Source organism: Macaca thibetana, chromosome 4 (assembly GCF_024542745.1).
Source record: "Macaca thibetana thibetana isolate TM-01 chromosome 4, ASM2454274v1, whole genome shotgun sequence".
Lineage (NCBI taxonomy): Eukaryota > Metazoa > Chordata > Mammalia > Primates > Cercopithecidae > Macaca > Macaca thibetana.
The window spans coordinates 157,472,105-157,491,176 of NC_065581.1; the positions used below are offsets into that span (position 1 = coordinate 157,472,105).

General features: G+C 42.6%; 1 protein-coding gene across 1 annotated transcript in view; it reads left to right on the top strand.

Moving 5' to 3' along the window:
• FNDC1 (fibronectin type III domain containing 1) overlaps positions 1-19,072 on the top strand; it is a 75,063-nt gene that overhangs the window by 22,022 nt on the left and 33,969 nt on the right. Inside the window, 7 exon segments of the mRNA XM_050789213.1 lie at positions 2,785-2,883; positions 4,727-4,844; positions 6,726-6,913; positions 7,659-7,766; positions 11,037-11,225; positions 13,077-15,710; positions 17,439-17,539. Of these exon segments, the coding sequence (XP_050645170.1) occupies positions 2,785-2,883; positions 4,727-4,844; positions 6,726-6,913; positions 7,659-7,766; positions 11,037-11,225; positions 13,077-15,710; positions 17,439-17,539 (3,437 nt within the window).

Consider the following 19,072-nt stretch of genomic DNA (forward strand, 5'->3'; position numbering starts at 1 on the left):
ACTGTCAGGGGAGAGGAGGCTGCAGGATGGGGAGCTGAGAGGGAGCAAGGGACTTCCTTCTACAAGTCACCAAGGAGCTGTGGGAGTCATGGAGGGCATTTTTGCCACGTCCATTACACACTTGAGGTCGGGAAGTGGGCAGATGTGGTGGCACTGACTGGGGGTTCCTGGGGTCGCTGGGCTGATGACGTTGGGGCCATTTTGGGAATTTCATTTCCTCTCTTTTTTTTCGTGACAGGGTTTCACTTTGTCACCCAGGCTGGAGTGCAGTGGCACAATCTCGGTTCACTGCAACCTCCACCTCCCAGGTTTAAGTGATTCTCCTGCCTCACCCTCCCAAGTATTTAGGACTACAGGCACCTGCCACCATCTTCAGCTAATTTCTGTATGTTTTAGTAGAGGCGGGGTTTCACCATGTTGGCCAGGTTGGCCTTGAACTCCTGACCTCAGATGATCAACCCACCTTGGCCTCCCAAAATGCTGGGGACTGCAGGCATAAGCCACCTCATCTGGCCCATTTCCCCTCTTTATTCAGTAATCAGGGGCACAGAAAGAGGTCATCTTGACACCATTGTATGTTCATCATATCTCTATGAGGAAGAGACAGCTTGCTGGGTGTCCGTGGCCTGTTCAGCTCTGCGCCCGCCCCTCCTCTGCAGTAATTGAGAGTCAGGCTTTGGTGCCTGCAGACCTGGGTGGGCCTGTTATCCTTGTCTGTGAAGTGAAGACAACAACAGTAGCTTCTGCGCGGGGCTTTGTTAAGACTCAATGAAGAAGTGCACGTGAGAAGCTTAGCACAGAGGAGAGCTGTCATTGTGTTTACTGCAGAGTAAAACTTTTTCTTAATGATAACTTTGGGCCAAGATTAGTTTCAAGAGTGCAGCAAATCATGAAATCTGGGCATTAAAAACAAATCTCAGAACTTTAAGAAATACATTGAAGGCACATACAAATTTCAGTTGTGGGAAATTATTCATTTCTTGGTGGTTCTTGAGAAATGATGGGACACTGCTTTCCCTGTTTAGTTACTTACATGTGTCCCTGGACTGTGAGGTTGAATGGCTATTTTTGTTTATTTGTTTGTTTACTTCTGGCGAGATTTCGTCGTCAATAGCACCGAGTAACGAACAGATCTGAAGTGACTCCTCCGTATAGAAGCTTAGTTTGATGTTCTGTGTATTCAAGTGTTACAAACTATTTCCTCCCTTTTATAAAACACACATTTAAAAATCTTCCGGTAGAATAAGAGGTGAATGCTGAGTGCCTCCGTATAAATAATTTACTCATTTATGGCTAGAGTATCACCCGCGTTCTCTCTGTAGAGAGCAGGCTGTCAAATATTATCCTCTTCCCTTGAAACCTCTGATTCTTCTACAGCAGCTCACTCTCCATAAACAGTCCCTCTGTGTGAGAATTTTGAACACAAGTCTCCTTTCCTGTTTAGCACAACATGCCTGTAAAGACAAGAGAGCGATTTCCTGCTGCCATCTGAACATGTGCAGTGCCTGAAGGAGAGAGTGCGTGCTCTCAGCTCCCCTTAGGATCTTAGTGTCACCTCCGTTAACTGACCTAGGTCCTACCTGATATTATAACTATCAGTACTAGATATAGGCCAGATTGCCACATTTTTATTCTTGAAATGATTAAAGCTGCAACAGGAGCCTTGGTCAGAGAGTCTGGAGTGAGGTATTAGCAATTTTGGATTCAGGATAGATTATGAGTTATTAAATGTGTGACCCCGGGCAAGTCACTCAATTGTTAGAGCTTTATGTCCTTATTTATAAGATAAGAAGGTCAAATAAAAAATAAAAAAGGTTTTACCTAGGTCTCAGACTTTATGATTCCATACTAATTGAGAGGACAAGTTTTGTTCCATCACTGCATTTTTTTTTCTCCAACTACAATGGCCCCTGGTATACACAGCGATTGGTTCCAGCATTCCCTGAGTATACCCCAATCCCTGCAGACTCAAGACCCTGCAGAATCCACATACAGCAAAGGCTGGCCCTCCCTATGCTCGGGTTTGGCATCTCTGGAATACAATCCTATCTGCATCTGGTTGAAAAGAATCCATGTATAACGTGGATCTGCACAGTTCAAACCTATGTTGTTCAAGGACCAACTGTTCAATTTTCAAGTTCGGGTTTCGTTGCATGCTAGTGGGATCCCTCAGAGGGTGGGGGCAAGAACTGACTGAGAGAACCATCCAGAAATAAGGGGTACATTGAAAGGCTTCCATGTGCTGTTAGTAAATCTTCAGAGACTCTGTTTTGAGGATTTGAGCTTTGAAGGGCACAGCATTCCACAGGGAAAGAAAGACCTGGGCTACTCATGTTGCACATTGGCTATTCTTTTCTTCTTTCTTTCTGGTAACAGATTAAAAACACAGTAACCCCCTCTTACCAATTCTGGAAGTAGAAAGAAATTGGGGGAATTATGTGGGTAAACGTGTTATTCTTTTTTAAAGCATTTATCTCTTTCTGATGGGTTTGTTTTGTTTTTGTTTATCTCTTTTTGATGCTGATGAGGTAGAAACCTATTTTTCAGGAATTACTGGTAAAAATCGGTTCCCCATTTTCTAATATAATAGTGTTCTTTTTGAGTTTAATTCCTGCAGTTCTTGGGCTCGCCCTTCGTTGTCCTCAAGAAGTGAAAATGCCCCCAGAAAGAGAAAATGGAAAAAGGGGAAGGGGAGGAGGAATGCAGAACCCCCTCCACCCCCAGGGGCTGTGTGTTTCTGAGAAATCCAAACCAGAATCTCATCCCTCACTCCCTGGTCCACAGCCTCAGAGTCCGTGTATGTCGTCTCCCTGCAGTCCATGAACTCCCAGGGCCGGAGCCAACCAGTCTACAGGGCTGCCCTAACAAAGCGAAAGATCTCAGGTATGTTTCTAAGGATGCATTTGGTCAAACCGTAGTCTGGTATGAACGCTATGTTGTTTCCAAATGATGCTGGCTGAATGATAAATTACATGAATTTTACTGAGGCTAAAAGAAATAACAGGGCAAACGTGGTCACATTTTGGGTGTAAGCGTGCTGCTTTTATATGCAAAGGATAGAGTGCTTTTGTGATGGAATACATTTCACTGTTTATTTTGAACCACTTCACTGTGCAGTAGATTTGCTGTGATAGGAGCAGCCAAGCGTTCATTCCAGTAAAGGTGCAGTCTGGCTCAAGCCTAAATTGCCTTGGGTGATGCACTGAACGACAAGAGAGAGAAAGAAGATCAGGCAGGAGGTGGTGCATGCAAGATAAGCACACACATATTATTTCAGCTATATCTGCATTAAAATGACATTGAGAATCCTCAGAAAAAGCATCATAGGGGTTTGCTGAGAGCCTGATCACTGTCCACATGGCTACATTTCCCACGTCCTTTCAGAGACATTTTCTATATTCCTGATACATTAACAAATGACAGGTACCTTTTCTGGACCACATATCTTAATTTAAAGAGGCAATCTGCAATATGATTATTTTCATGAGTTCACAACAAAAAATCAAAGTTATACTTTTTTACACTGTATGAAGTTCCACAAATACGATGTTTCACTCTTACTATTGATGACTTGCTGCCATAGGATAAGTCCCTATATCACTTTTCTAGAAGGCTATTTTCACCTTCCCCTGCTGGTGGTAAAATCCACATCCTCTTGAAATATGGTTCCTGAAAAGTGAAAAGAAAAAATGAAACAAAAAACTAAAACAAACAAAAAAACCCCAAGAGACTACAGAGTAATATTGAAGATGTCTTGTGAGTCTTTTGAACTGAGACTATAAGCTTTGTGGCTGTGATATGTTCTATTGATAACAAAGATAAATCTCTGTAAGAAATTGGCAAACTGACTTCTGGTTCATATCTGAACACGTTTTAATCTGTCTTGGACTCATACCTTCTAAAATGTGAGGGCATCAAACCCAATGTGAATCTTCCACTTGTTTGAACCAGAATTTTCATTTCATGCCATGGTCGTCAAGGAAATGTGAGTAGAGTTTTCCTTCTCCTAAACTTTTGCTTTCCATAAAAATGTTATTATTTTCCAGAAACTTAACAGTGTTTATTGAGAAAGCACTGAGTTACTTGGACCATCTTTCACCCAGGCAAAGCATCCCCTTTGTACTGTTTTATATGTCGATTGGGTTGGGCAGCTTTTAAAGTGAAATGCTTATGTCTTTCTTTCTTTTTTCTTTTTTGTTTTTGTTTGTCTTTGAGACGGAGTTTTTGCTCTGTCACCCAGGCTGGAGTGCAGTAGAGCCATCTTGGCTCACTGCAAGCTCTGCCTTCTGGGTTCACACCATTCTCCTGCCTCAGCCTCCCGAGTAGCTGGGACTACAGCTGCCTGCTACGCCAGGCTAATTTTTTTTGTATTTTTTAGTAGAGACAGGGTTTCACCATGTTAGCCAGGATGGTCTCGATCTCCTGACCTTGTGATCCGCCCACCTTGGCCTCCCAAAGTGCTGGGATTACAGGCGTGAGCCACCACGCCTGGCCAAAATGCTCATTTCTTAGCCTGTGTTTAAGAAATGCAAGATGGAGATTTTTGTTTTTCTACACTGACTAATCAAATAATTGTTTACCTTTCTATCAATTTCATTTTGTCTACATTACACACAAGCAATCTAAAACTTATGCAGGGTGAGTAATGGCCTGTCAAGGACTGAGGAGCTCAGAGCAGAACCTGTTGTGAGAGAAAGCCTTTCTCTGGGTCTCATTGTCATTTCAGAAGAGGACGAATTGGATGTACCTGATGACATAAGCGTCCGAGTTATGTCATCTCAGTCTGTGCTTGTGTCCTGGGTGGATCCTGTTCTAGAAAAACAGAAGAAAGTTGTTGCATCAAGGTACTTTTGCTTATTTATTTGTCTTTATATATGAGAGATGGGGTTTTTCTGGCCCTGAAAAGACATGTATTTAATGATTTTATTTTCTGACTTACATGAATGCTGGCCTCTTTTGTAGCTGAATAGCTGAATGGTAAATATTCTATGACAACCTAGTTAATCCCAAGTGTGCTCACACTTTTCCCACAAATCAGATGTTACCAGGGCCTCGTATGTAGTACACACAGCAGGAACTCACATCTCACTTGCTCAGTGATTTATCTTGTGTCTGGAAATTTCCTAGATTCCATTTCTTTCTTTGCCTCTATTTGTGTTTTGCTTTCTCTCATTGATGTTCTGTTCATGCACAGGGTCCACTTTGGGAGGAGTCTCACCGTTCCTCCTGTGATCCAGGAAGAGTCACTGTAGGATGGACTTTATGTAGAGTGGTGGACAATGTCTAATGCCTTACACTTAGTAGCTCCTCATTAGACTTTGCTAAACACTGACTTGCTTCATGTCTGGCTCATTTACACATAACACTTATCTTCTCTTAAACCATGATGTGATGCTATTCTGGCTTTTATATTCATTTGCAACAGCAATAAAAGGCAAACCAATCATAAGGTTAAAATATTCTTATGTTAAAAGGCTACTAGTGAACATCATTTCTAGTTAGTGGTAGATTAATATAGCCATCAAAATTCTATGACTGAATACATTAAGTAACCAAGACAAAGCCACAGATGTGGTGGCCTGGTTATTATGCATTAATTTTTCAACCTCTCTGCAACCAGGAAAGGGGAATATAGTTTAAAACGAATGGGATATGATGATGGCATTATATATATACATATATATAAATGATTATTCATGTTAGATATATAGTTTCCTCCACTGTCTGCTAGTAAAAAAGATATCTGCTTTTTTTTTTTTTGAAAGACCTCAGAAGATTCATAGTGATTCTCTCCCTAGCCATGTGGTCTTCATCAACACGAAGTGTTCCTTTTACCATTGGACTTTGATTTCCAACATCTTGCTGAAACCAGAGAAGACTTGAGTTTTCTTAGCAGAACTGTTGTATTAATTGGTGTGCTGTGTCTTCAACTGAAATCTTCTCCTGACATATTCAGTATAACAAATAGCACATTTTAAATATATCAAATGCTTTCTACTGCAAAGAGGCCACAAAGACGATTTCTTTGAAAGGGAATCAAATAAATGGTGTTTGTGGCTCTTAGACTGTCGAGGGTGTCTGCTGTCAGGGGTTGCTGAACTGTCCGTATTTGGTCATAGCGTATTTCTCCCCCGATAACCATGCACCACAGTTCCTTCTGTAGGTGCCTCTGTCCTGCTGTGTTTCACATTTTCGCTCCTTTTCACGGTAGTAAGTCTACTCAAAACTACATGTTCCCGTTCCTCCTGAACCTATGGAAAACATGCCTGATTTGGGATGAAATGAGTCTTTTTGTCTTTCTTTTCTGGAGAGCTGAGATAACTGTGGGCCAGGTCTGTACTGATGCCTTGAGTAGACACAAATACAGATGCACACACACACACTCACACTCACTAACACACATCCCTGATAATGTAGTTGCCTCATAAAAGCTGTCTCCTTTCTCTCCCTTCCCTTTATAATCTCTGCTTGCTCTTTTGAGCAGTATAAGATTTTTTGGTCTTGAAAAGACACTAAGCTCTGTTTTTTCCTCCTACTTTAGACAACTTTGCTTGGAACTTAAGCAGATTCTTTGAGCCAGTCACATAGTCAAAAGTTTAGATTTTTCTCCTCTTTGATTTTCTTACTTACCTCCCAAAGTCATCACTTATGAGGAAGGAAAAACAAGGCATCTAGTGTTGAGTTGCAGAGAATTTGATAGATCATTGTGTTGTGTTTTCTTATAGACAGTACACCGTGCGCTATCGAGAGAAGGGGGAATTGGCCAGGTGGGATTATAAGCAGATCGCTAACAGGCGTGTGCTGATTGAGAACCTGATTCCAGACACCGTGTATGAATTTGCAGTCCGTATTTCACAGGGTGAAAGAGATGGCAAATGGAGTACGTCAGTCTTCCAAAGAACACCAGAATCTGGTCTGTATTTGAAACGGCCTTTGAATTTTCAATTTGGGAATTACACCCAAAATACGATTTAAAGACAATGTAAGATGCCAACAGTGACAAAGGCCAGCATGGGCATTTTTGAAAGTCACATTAACCTTACATTTTGGTAGAGTTTCTATGCATACGTGCAAAGAAGTTAAGGAACTGTTCTTTGGGTCCATGTTTTACCATTTGTTGGCCTTTTCCACTAGCATGTTGTTCTGTTGTTCTGACATGTGGAGCACATTAAATCCCAGTGTGTAGCATTTATCAGTCACCATTGTATGCGTGAATGCCCCTGGGTAATGGATGCTCTTGCATGTAGGAGAGCCTCTGCTTTCCTGAGGCTGAGGCTGCATTTGATTCTGGGAAAAATTTTGGTCTGTATCCAAGGCTACCATTCTTTTCTCTTAAACTATGTCTTTCAAAGTTGTATTAAGATGAAGTTGGAACTGGAGCTTAATCTTAGTATATTTCAATATTTGGCAATGAAAGAAATTCTGAATTACTAAGACAATTTCCCTAGATATGTCTAAACTCATTAAATGAATTGGTTGTATTGACATAAATCACTATATTACACAAAGAACCAGTGTGGAATTTTCTCTCAGGTATAATAAAAATTAACACAGTAGCTCTTCAATAAAAAAAATGTGTACCTACAGACCATGTGCTATTTACATCTAGAATGTCCACTAAGGCATTTAAAAATGTTTCATTCCTTATCATTTTGTAGCTCCTACCACAGCTCCTGAAAATTTGAATGTCTGGCCTGTCAATGGCAAACCTACAGTTGTCGCTGTATCTTGGGATGCGCTACCAGAGACTGAGGGGAAAGTGAAAGGTAGGAATCTTACTCCCTAAACTATAAGATGCATTGATTCTGATGAACATGGCCTCTGCTTACGGCTTTGTTGACTGAAAATGAAATAGGGAAGCAACATACGTCTAAGAGGTGCTCACCCAAGGGACAAGGATATTTCATGCAAGATTTTCATTGCCCAAGATCCAAGCAGTCACGAAAGTGACTATTCTTTTCATCCTTTGAAGGCTTTTTGCTGTTGCTGTTGGGAAGGATGTTTTTCATTGCATGAGTGTGACAGCATAACCTTTTCCCATCTGGACAACACCCTGGCTTTCATGCTATGGGTCTTTTCTTTGTGCTAGGAAGATCACAAAAGCAGAGGTCAGCAGGAATCCTGCAGAGCCGTCAATATCTTTCGTGGGACCGTAAATCCATTTAATGGGTTTGAAAAGCTCAATAATTGCTGGAAAATGGATTTATTCCCTATTTGTCACCATTTGTTTGTTTATGTATTTATGGATGACAAGGAAAACATAACACCAAAATAGCAAAAAGCTAGATATTTTAAAGAACAAAAATAGAGTAAAGCATTCACAACTAGTTAAATTTTAAAATAGTCTGTTGAGAATACTAAATACACACAAAAAATCTTCTATTGTTAATGTAAAAGCATTTAAGAACCTTTCAGAATCTGTTTGGAGACATTTTAAAGAGCTAGGCTGAAGTTTTTCCTGGCACTGCCTATGCAAATATACTCTAAGAATAGAAAGGAATGGAGGTTTTATTCAAGAAATAAATAATTTTTATTGTTATTAGCTTTGAGGGGCAACTTTAAGTCTAATATATCCAGAAACTATAAAATGTTTGTGTAAGCTTAAAGAAATCCAGAAAATTACTACTAATCTCCTTTGAGATTTTCTTAATTGAAAAAACTGAATGGTTCTCTTTTATATTCGTCCAAAACTATGTTTGCTGACACGTAGGATGTCTTTTCATGGAATAATAGAAGTTAAGGAAGGTCGATGTGGAACTGTATTTTCTATACTTAATGGATTTTCACTTTTTGTTTTTTTTCAAGAATAGATTGTACTATTTTTTTTTTTTCTCTCTCTCTCTCTCTTTTTTTGCCATTGGAATAGATCCACAACAAGAGAAAAATATTAATTTGGTCCCTTTAAATCAGGGATGTCCAATCTTTTGGCTTCTCTGGGCCACATTGGAAGAAGAATTGTCTTGGGCCACACATAAAATACACTAATGATAGCTGATGAGCTTTTTAAAAAAAGGGCCATGCATAAATCTCATAATATTTTAAGAAAGTTTATGAATCTGTGTTGGGCCACATTCAAAGCTATCCTGGGTTGCGTGCAGCCTGTGGGCCACGGGTTGAACAAGCTTGCTTTAAATCATTCTTTTTATGACAATTTGAACTTTTAACTTCCTCTCTATTAAGTATTGTTGTGCTGCTGAGAAGACCTCTGAAAATTGAATAAAGACTTTTTGCTAACTACTTTTTGTTAGCTAAAAAATGAAAAGGTAATTATTGCACCCCTAGTGACTTTGTTACCATGCAACTTGTGTACTCTTCCTCTCTCTGTCATCTTAGTTGATATTTACAGTTCCTTGGCAAAAGAAGTTCCATGGTAGTCAATTAAATATTGCCAGAAATAATAACTGCAACTGAGTTTTTATGTCCAAAAAAGCTCGCTATCATAACCCTGCTTAGGTAGTTTTCATAAGGATGTAGTGGTGAGATTAAAATTAATAATTACATCGGGGCATTTTCTATGTACGAGAAATATAAAACATAATAGAAGAATATACTTTGACATGGCTAAACTTATTTTCCAGATGGATTTAATTTATTTTAAAATTTGAATCACAAAATTTTATAGACAATGGGTTCTCTTAATTCTTACTTTTGACCACCACAAATGACGAGTTTGTTGATTTTCAATGAGAAATGAATGCTGTGTTTTTTCCAGACAAATGCTGCAAAAGCATTTTTGGTTGAAACTTTTTTGTTTTTTTTTTAAATGAATGTACTTTTTAAAGATTGGAGCTAAGGGAAAATAAAAGATTATCCATGCGCCTGATAATTGTTGACTTTTCTGTGATTCAAGTTACTTTTCTTTACTCTTACTCATTTCTTTTTCTTTTCTTTCTTTCTTTTTTTTCTTTTTTGAGACATAGTCTCACTCTGTCACCCAGGCTGGAGTGCAGTGTGCAGTCTCAGCTCACTGCAACCTCTGCCTCCCGGGTTCAGGTGATTCTCCTGCCTCAGCCTCTCGAGTAGCTGGGACCACAGGCACATACCAGCATGACTGGCTAATTTTTATATTTTTAGCAGAGATGGGGGTTTCACTCTGCTGGCCAGGCTGGTCTCAAACTTCTGACCTCAAGTAATCTGCCCATCTTGGCCTCCCAAAGTGCTGGGATTACAGGCATGAGCCACCATGCACAGACCCTACTCATATTAATTTGATGTTTTGTAAATCTTGGGTTCATTGAGAGGAAAATAGGTATGACAGTTTTTAGTTGAAGGTGAAAATTATTTTTTAAAAAATGATTCTCTTATGTTATCATATTTCCATGTGAGCATAGACATATTTTAGTTCCTTAGACTGAATTTGCTATGGTTTTCCAAATTCAGTGCTATTATATGACTACAGAGTAAGCCAATTACAGATGGAAACATTAGATATCACATAAATCTATTACTTAGCAACTTTTCTTCACAGCTCTAAAATACTGTGAAATATCTTTATCAGCATATACTGAGTAAGAACTTTTTTAATTCCTACAAAAACAAAATTATATTTCAAATATGGAATTTTTCTGGCTAAATGTGCTAACAGAAATAACCCAGGTTAATAAAGTGAAACTCTTGAAGATGTCAGAAGTTATTCAGGATCCATTCCTAGCAGTTGTCACTTCGTTTTCCTTAGTTTATTCTATCAGGACATATCGATCATAGCAAATTAGTAAATAAATACAATTTTAGAAACTCAACGGTGTGTAAATTTGGGGGGAATTGTATGAAGACTGGCCTCCTGGCTTTCATATGTTTAATTTGCTTAAAATAGCAAAGTGCCAGCTAATTAAATACACAGCCCTGTCTGGTTGCCCAGATGAATGTGAGTTCACCTTCTGCTGTGTCTTCAGGCTCCAGCTGGTGACTTGGCGTGCATTGCTAGTGTATTAATTTTAGTAATGCACGTGCTAATTCGTCCTGCCCATATAGTCTGCCTGCTGGACACAGGACTATTTTCAGTTTCCTCCTTCCAACCATCTGCCAAATCATTTCAGAATACATTCTTTCATACGCCCCGGCTCTCAAACCGTTTGGAGCAAAGTCCCTCACCTATCGTGGAGACACTACTTCTGCCCTGGTGGATGGTCTGCAGCCTGGGGAACGCTATCTTTTCAAGATCCGGGCCGCAAACAGGAGAGGCCTGGGACCTCACTCCAAAGCCTTCATTGTCGCTGTGCCAACAAGTAAGCATCGTGTGTCTGTGGCTGTCTTCTCTCTCTCTCCATTCCTGCTGTTTGTTTTGTGTTACTTTGAGTCATGCTCTTGGGTTTGGAACTTCTTAGCGATGATTTTTCTGGGCTCAGTTGCATATTGATTTTTAAAATATTTTTGTGTTCCCTTTAGAAATTAGTCTTCTCAAAGATTAAAATGTTGTTGATTATTGATAACAATTATTATTGCAGTATGATTAATGTATTAATTATGTGATTAATCTGACATCACTATTAATTTTAGGCTTGTGGTGACAGGGAAAGAACATTTTTAGAAATGGTAATGTGGAGGCCGAGACGGGCGGATCATGAGGTCAGGAGATCGAGACCATCCTGGCTAACATGGTGAAACCCCGTCTCTACTAAAAAATACAAAAAACTAGCCGGGGGAGGTGGCGGGTGCATGTAATCCCAGCTACTCCGAAGGCTGAGGCAGGAGAATGGCGTGAACCCGGGAGGCAGAGCTTGCAGTGAGCTGAGATCCGGCCACTGCACTCCAGCCTGGGCGACAGAGCGAGGAAAAAAAAAAAAAGAAAAAAAAAAAAAAAAGAAATGGTAATGTGACATTTTTCATTGTTAGCTCTCTTCAATTTCTATGTAGCTTTAAAAATGTTTAGTTTGCAAAAGCAGAAAGGACAGGAGATGGGTGGCGGTTAAAAATATTACCCACTGCATACAGTATTCACTGGCTGGGAGATGGGTTCACTAGAAGCCCAAGCTTCACCATGATGCAATATATTCACGTAACAAACCTGCACGTGCAACCCCTGAATCTAAAATTTAAAAAAGTACAATTTAAAAATCAGATTAAAGTAAAATTTGTGGTTTGTATTCCATCATTTGGGAGTGCAGCTGTACCCAGAAGGATGTCAGTTGTCTAGCTCACCTGATCCATATCCAAACCAAACACATTAATAAAGATCCACAACTGGAGGGGAGTGTTTTTGGACCGTGTTTTCTTTTCTACTTCCTCACATTTGTGCTGGATATTGGCAGCTTTTCCTTCACTGTGTGCTATGAAGACCCATGGTAGACTGCAATATTAGACAATTTTGTCATGGAAAAATCTGTGAAATGGGTGAGATTTGCCCCTCTGGCGCTCTCACTGCAATATAGGTTCCTCTCCCCTATAGAATCTCTTCCCTCAGTCTGTTCTGAAGACAGGGTGATTACAGTACATTTAATATAATGTTTGCCTATCCCCGGAGTTTTTTATTTGAAGCCTTATTTGAGAATTATAAATGTGTCCACTATTAATGGAATTTTAAACAAGAAGGAGGAAGCAGGTAAGGACATGTTATGGGAGGAGGGAACTTTGTGTAATGCCTTAAAAATGACAAATCAGTTGCTCGTCACACATTCCCCATCACTTTGAGTATAGATTGTTCAGCAATTTGCACCAGGTGTATTTGTGTTTCTTGTCTATTAAGGATGGCTATAATGCATTTGTAATACATTGACAATTAGTTATATTAAGAAAATCCTATATAAGATTTTACATTTATAAAATAAATGAGTTACTTCAAAGTACTCATTTCAGAATTACTTCACATAATAAGATGTGGCATAACCTGGTTCAACAGATAGAGATTTAATTCACGTATATTTTCTAGGACTATATTTGTTACTTAAAGCAAAATGTAAGTTTTAAAAAGAATGCTATCATTGCGAAAACACATTTCCAGGGTTCTAAGGAATTAAAAGTTAGCCATTATGACTACTGATTTGAAATGCCTCCATATGCTGTTTTTAATACTTTGTCTCACCTCCGCTTTCACTTTTGAGTTTCTTCTTTGACAGGCAATTCTTTAAAATCTGTTGCAGCCAGTAAGGCGGAGGTTCAGCAGAACACGGAGGACAATGAGAAACCCGAAAAACCTGAGCTTTCCTCACCTGCTCCAGCTTCCTCCCAACACCCCTCTGTGCCTGCTTCTCCCCAAGGGAGAAATGCCAAGGACCTTCTTCTTGACTTGAAGAACAAAATATTGGCGAATGGTGGGGCGCCCCGAAAACCCCAGCTTCGTGCTAAGAAGGCAGAGGAGCTGGATCTTCAGTCGACGGAAGTCACCGGGAAGGAGGAGTTGGGTTCCCGGGAGGACTCGCCCAGGTCTCCCTCGGACACCCAAGACCAGAAACGGACGCTGAGGCCGCCAAGTAGACACGGCCACTCGGTCGTGGCTCCCGGCAGGACTGCAGTGAGGGTCCGGATGCCAGCGCTGCCCCGAAGGGAAGGCGTAGATAAGCCTGGCTTTTCCCCGGCCTCCCACCCCCGCCCAGGGGCGCCACCCTTGGCTTCGGCCTCTCCTGCTCACCACGCGGCCACCCAGGGCACCTCTCACCGTCCTTCCCTGCCTGCCAGCTTTCATGACAACGACTTGGTGGACTCAGACGAAGACGAGCGCGCTGTGGGCTCCCCCCACCCCAAGGGCGCCTTCGCCCAGCCCCGGCCAGCCCTGTCCCCCAGCCGCCAGTCACCCTCTAGCGTTCTGCGCGACAGAAGCTCCGTGCACCCCGGTGCAAAGCCAGCCTCGCCGGCGCGGAGGACCCCCCATTCAGGGGCTGCAGAGGACGATTCCAGTGCCTCAGTCCCACCCTCAAGACTTTCTCCACCCCATGGGGGATCATCTCGGCTGCTGCCCACCCAGCCACACCGGGGCCCTCCGCTTTCCAGGGGCGGGAAGGATGGTGAGGACACCGCAGCCACCAACTCCAATGCTCCATCGCGGTCCACCATGTCCTCCTCCGTCTCTTCTCGTCTCTCGTCCAGCCCGCAGGTCTCTGCGGGAGCGGAGGCTTCTGATGGCGAAGGCGACGGTAACGGCGATAGGGAAGACGGCGGGAGGCAGGCGGAGGCCACGGCCCAGACGCTGCGGGCCCGGCCTGCCTCTGGACACTTCCATTTGCTCAGACACAAGCCCTTTGCTGCCAACGGGAGGTCTCCAAGCAGGTTCGGCATTGGGCGGGGACCTCGGCTGCAGCCCTCCAGTTCACCACAGTCCACTGTGCCCTCCCGAGCCCACCCCAGGGTTCACTCTCACCCAGATTCCCACCCTAGGCTTAGCTCAGGTATCCATGGAGACGAGGAGGATGAGAAGCCGCTTCCTGCCACCGTTGTCAACGACCACGTGCCTTCCTCCTCCAGGCAGCCCGTCTCCCGGGGCTGGGAAGCCCTAAGGAGAAGCCCCCAGAGAGGGGCCAGCCTGCATCGGAAGGAACCCATCCCAGAGAACCCCAAATCCGCAGGGGCAGATGCACATCCTCAGGGCAAATACTCCTCCCTGTCCTCCAAGGCTCAAGACGTTCAACAAAGCACAGACGCGGACACGGAGGGTCATTCTCCCAAAGCGCAGCCGGGATCCACAGACCGCCACGCGTCCCCTCCTCGTCCTCCCGCAGCACGGTCACAGCACCATCCCGGGCCCAGTGTTCCCAGAAGGATGACACCCGGCCGGGCTCCAGAACAGCAGCCACCTTCTCCCGTCTCCACGTCCCAGCACCAGCCGGGCCCCCAGAGCAGAGACGCGGGGCAGTCACCTTCCCAGCCCAGGCTCGCACTGGCTCCAGCCAGGGGGCCCCGCCCCACGTCCCAGGGCCGCTCCCACTTCTCCTCGGACCCTTACACGGCGAGCTCCCGAGGGATTCTCCCCACAGCCCTCCAGAACCAGGACGAGGATGCCCAGGGCAGCTACGTCGAAGACAGCACAGAAGTCGAGGCCCAGGATGTGCGGGCCCCAGCGCACGCCGCGCGAGCCAAGGACGCAGCCGCGTCCCTTCTCAAGCACCAGCAGGTGGAGCCTCCGACAGGCGCAGGGGCAGGTGGCGACGACAGGTCCCAGCGCGGACATGCGGGCTCCCTCGCCAGGCCCAGCCGACCCGGTGGCCCCCAGTCCCGCGCCCGGGTCCCCAGCAGGGCAGCGCCCTACTCGGGGCAGAAGGAGGAGGGCGCGATCCAGGCCACACCCGGGAAGTCGGAGCCTCCTTCCAAGAGGCCCCTGTCCTCCAAGTCCCAGCAGTCGGTCTCGGCCGAGGACGAGGAGGAGGAGGACGCGGGGTTTTTTAAAGGCGGGAAGGAAGACCTTCTGTCTTCCTCTGTGCCAAAGTGGCCCTCTTCCTCCACTCCCAGGGGCGGCAAAGATGCCGACGGTAGCCTCGCCAAGGACGAGAGGGAGACTGCCATCGCGCTTGCCCCTCGCGGAGGGAGCCTGGCTCCTGCGAAGCGACCTCTCCCCCAACCTCCAGGCAACTCCCCCAGGGCCTCCCACCTCCCTTCCCTACCGCCGCCTCGAAGCGCTGCCACGGCGAACCCCGTCGCGGGCACCCACCCCTGGCCCAGGTACACCACACGTGCCCCGCCCGGCCACTCCACCACTCCGATGCTGTCCTTGCGCCAGAGGATGATGCATGCCAGATTCCGTAACCCTCTCTCCCGACAGCCTGCCAGACCCTCTTACAGACAAGGTAGTTTATTTTTTCAAATGATCTTTCTTTAAGGTGTTCAGTAGTGTTCATGGCAATGCCTGAGAAGTTTTTATTCTATTTTATTTAGCACCTACTATGTCCAAGCACCGTGTTAAGAACTTTGCACATGTGACATAATTTCATCCTCTGAACGGTCTCTAGGGTTTGCATTGTTATTCCTGTTTCCCAGATGTGGAAGCTGGGGCTCAGGATCTGAGGGACTTGTCCTAAGGCAGACAGCTCAGAGTTGCCATTCCAATCCCAAATGGCCTAATTTCACAGCCATTACTAACCCACATTGCCTCTAATTCTATAGTCATTTCACTGTCCTACGTTGCCTCTTTGAATTCCTTGGCATACAGTCTTAACCTGTGAAAATGTGTCACAACCGTGATGCCCAACTTAGCTGCTTCTTAGTTGTTCATGCGCCCTCATGTGTTTAAGGGATCCATGGTAGCTGGTTAGATACCTGTGTAGGCATATCTTGTTCTTGTTCTTATCTTGTTCTCATCTTCTGCATGCGAAACTCTCAACCAAACAAACCCTGAGATGAACTCAAATATCTTGGGTATGAATTGCTCAGACAGTGCAATTAGTGAATGTTGTCTAAAACCTCCAGAAAATGCATGTTAAAGATTGTTGTCACAAAGAGGAGTTACAGGCAGATGTGTGCTTTGTATTTCTATAACAGAGGGTTGAACGAAGTCAGCTATGAACAGGAGTTTATGTCCAGGGCAGGGTCTGAGGTTTTTTTTATGTACCATAAAATTGCATTCAGTTAAATGGTGCTTTAAACTCTTCTTGTGTGTAATTGGGGCTTTGTAGAACGTTCTTGAATGAATTTTTTTTTGCTGATCTGTACAATGCATTGTTATTTTAGCCCAATGTAAACACAGAACAATGCCCCATATCAAACTCAGTTTTCCACTAAGATTGGCTGTTTTAGTCAAACCCACCTCCCTGATAATAGATGTAAAACTCAACGTTCCCTTGTACATAGTAGGAACTCGATAAATATTTAATAAATAAATGAAGGAATGAGAGAAATAAATGTCTGCCCTGCAAGTAGCGGTCAGAAAGTCCAAGCCCTTTGCCCAGCAGTCAAGGCTGGACCAGAGCAGACTGGAGCTGATAAGAAACATCTCCGTGTGAGGCAGAGACAGACAAACAACTGTAAGGGTGCTGCTGCGTCTTCTTACTGTCTGAGCAAATACTTCTCAAGCAGCCCCACAGCATTCAGCAAGCTTTGAGACAGCATTGTGCATTTATATTTGGTGATTGGTGATTGGGACCTGAGTCAGCTGGGCATAGCTGTGTTTAGTTTAACATGCCTAAAAAAATGGGACAGCGTCTAGTACATTTTAGACATAATTTTCTCTGTCCTTCCAACCCTTCCTTCCTCCAACTTCCACATGGCTAAAATAAAGCTACAGCTACTAAGGTCTTACGTTTTCTATGGCAAATTTACTTATGCCACACACTCTCATTCTCACAGTATTGTCAGAAAGCTGTGACTTTACTGTATTCTTAATTGACATCCAGATCTGTTATGGAGAAGTCATAATTTGAGACTATCATTATCTAATATATTTGAGCTACTGGTTTAAAATTCTGTTTAGAGTTTCTATTTGAAATGATGTGTTACTACTTATAGTTTGGTATGAAGCCAACTTCCCGGGCATGTTGAATTTACCAGGCTCTGTTATTTTTATTTTTGGTACTGTGTAGGTTATAATGGCAGACCAAATGTAGAAGGGAAAGTCCTTCCTGGTAGTAATGGAAAACCGAATGGACAGAGAATTATCAATGGCCCTCAAGGAACAAAGTGGGTAGGGTAAACTTCTTTACACATACCCGTTGTTTTCATGCTGTTGAGAAGAGAAAAATGGTGGACATTGTGTAATCATAAATGAAGTGGCCTTTGTTTGTTCTTCTCCTCTAGTTTTAACTACTCATACGTACTTGTATAGAGTTTCTTTTAATACTTGGAAAAATCTTTGGTTCTCCTGGTAACTAGCTTGTTTTTTCTCATAGCCAAGATAAGGTATGGGCCTTTGTTTTTCATTTACTTCAACTGGTTAGGAAGGTCAAATGAATGCAAGGCCCAACCATAGCAATTATAGACCCAATGGATGGCCGTTCAAAGGAACTTATATTTTCCCTGTCCTGGTAGCTTATTTTTATTTTTAGGTTTTGTTTATTGTTTGATTAAACATTACACATATTTTCTGTAAGTCATCTCAAATCCTTTCTAAAAGGACACAGGGTAAAAATGAACGAATAAACAAAAAACCCTGAATGATACTGGAAATTTTTATTAGATCATCTTTTGAATCTTCCAACAATTGTTGGACTAAAATTATTTATTAGTACTTTATGTATATCTAAACAGCTTTAATTGCTTGGGGTTAAGATAAATGTTTAGGAGGTTTTGGTGGGTTGAGGGTAATAGATAGAACACTTTACAATATTCAGGAATTTAAAGTACTTTTTCTAAGAATAAAAAAATTATTTATACTATAATTCCCAATAAAGACTTCCCATTTATAATGATAAGGTTTAGGGAAACGTACTAAAAGACTATGACATTTTCAGTCATAGGGGATCTAAAGATGCATGTTATCATTTCTTAAAGGAAGAGAAATTTATAGGAGGAAGAATGTACATTAAAGCAAAATGCTATTGCAAACAATTTTGAATGGAAACAGTATGGGGTAGATTTCAAAATAGTATTTATATAAATTTTATTTCAATGCCAAAACAGCATCCACCAAAGTGACTTGCTTGTAGGGCTTCCTCCAGTAGCCTGAGTGTGCAAAGCAGTGGTTCTCAAACTTAAGCCAGCTCAGGATCACTGAGGATTTTGTCAAATACCAGTCTCAGGTAGGGCTGGGAGATTTGAGTATCTGACAAGTTCCTATGTGATGCTGAGGCTTCAGGTCCAGGACCATGCTTTGAGAACCACCAGCAAAAAGCGTGAGCTTGTTCCTTAATAAAGATAATTATAGCTTTCTTCAAGTTTTACAGTTCCTCAGAAGGTGACTTTTTTTTGCATGCATACTATATTAGGCAACATGATTACAAATTATATTTTTTTTGTTATAGCAACTTTGATTTTTAACATTAACAGCAAAATGGAAAGATTTTATGTCTTTAACATGCTAGCAATTCACATTCATTGCAAGAAGTTAAAACAATTCGTATTGAAATATATGAAACAGAAAATAAACATTCCTCACCCAAACTACTTCTCAAAGATAACCACTGTTGACCATTTGCAGTATAACCTTCCATAATTTTTTTCTCTGCAGTTTTAAGCTTATATATGCAAATGGATATATTTTTATTTTTGCAAAATAATC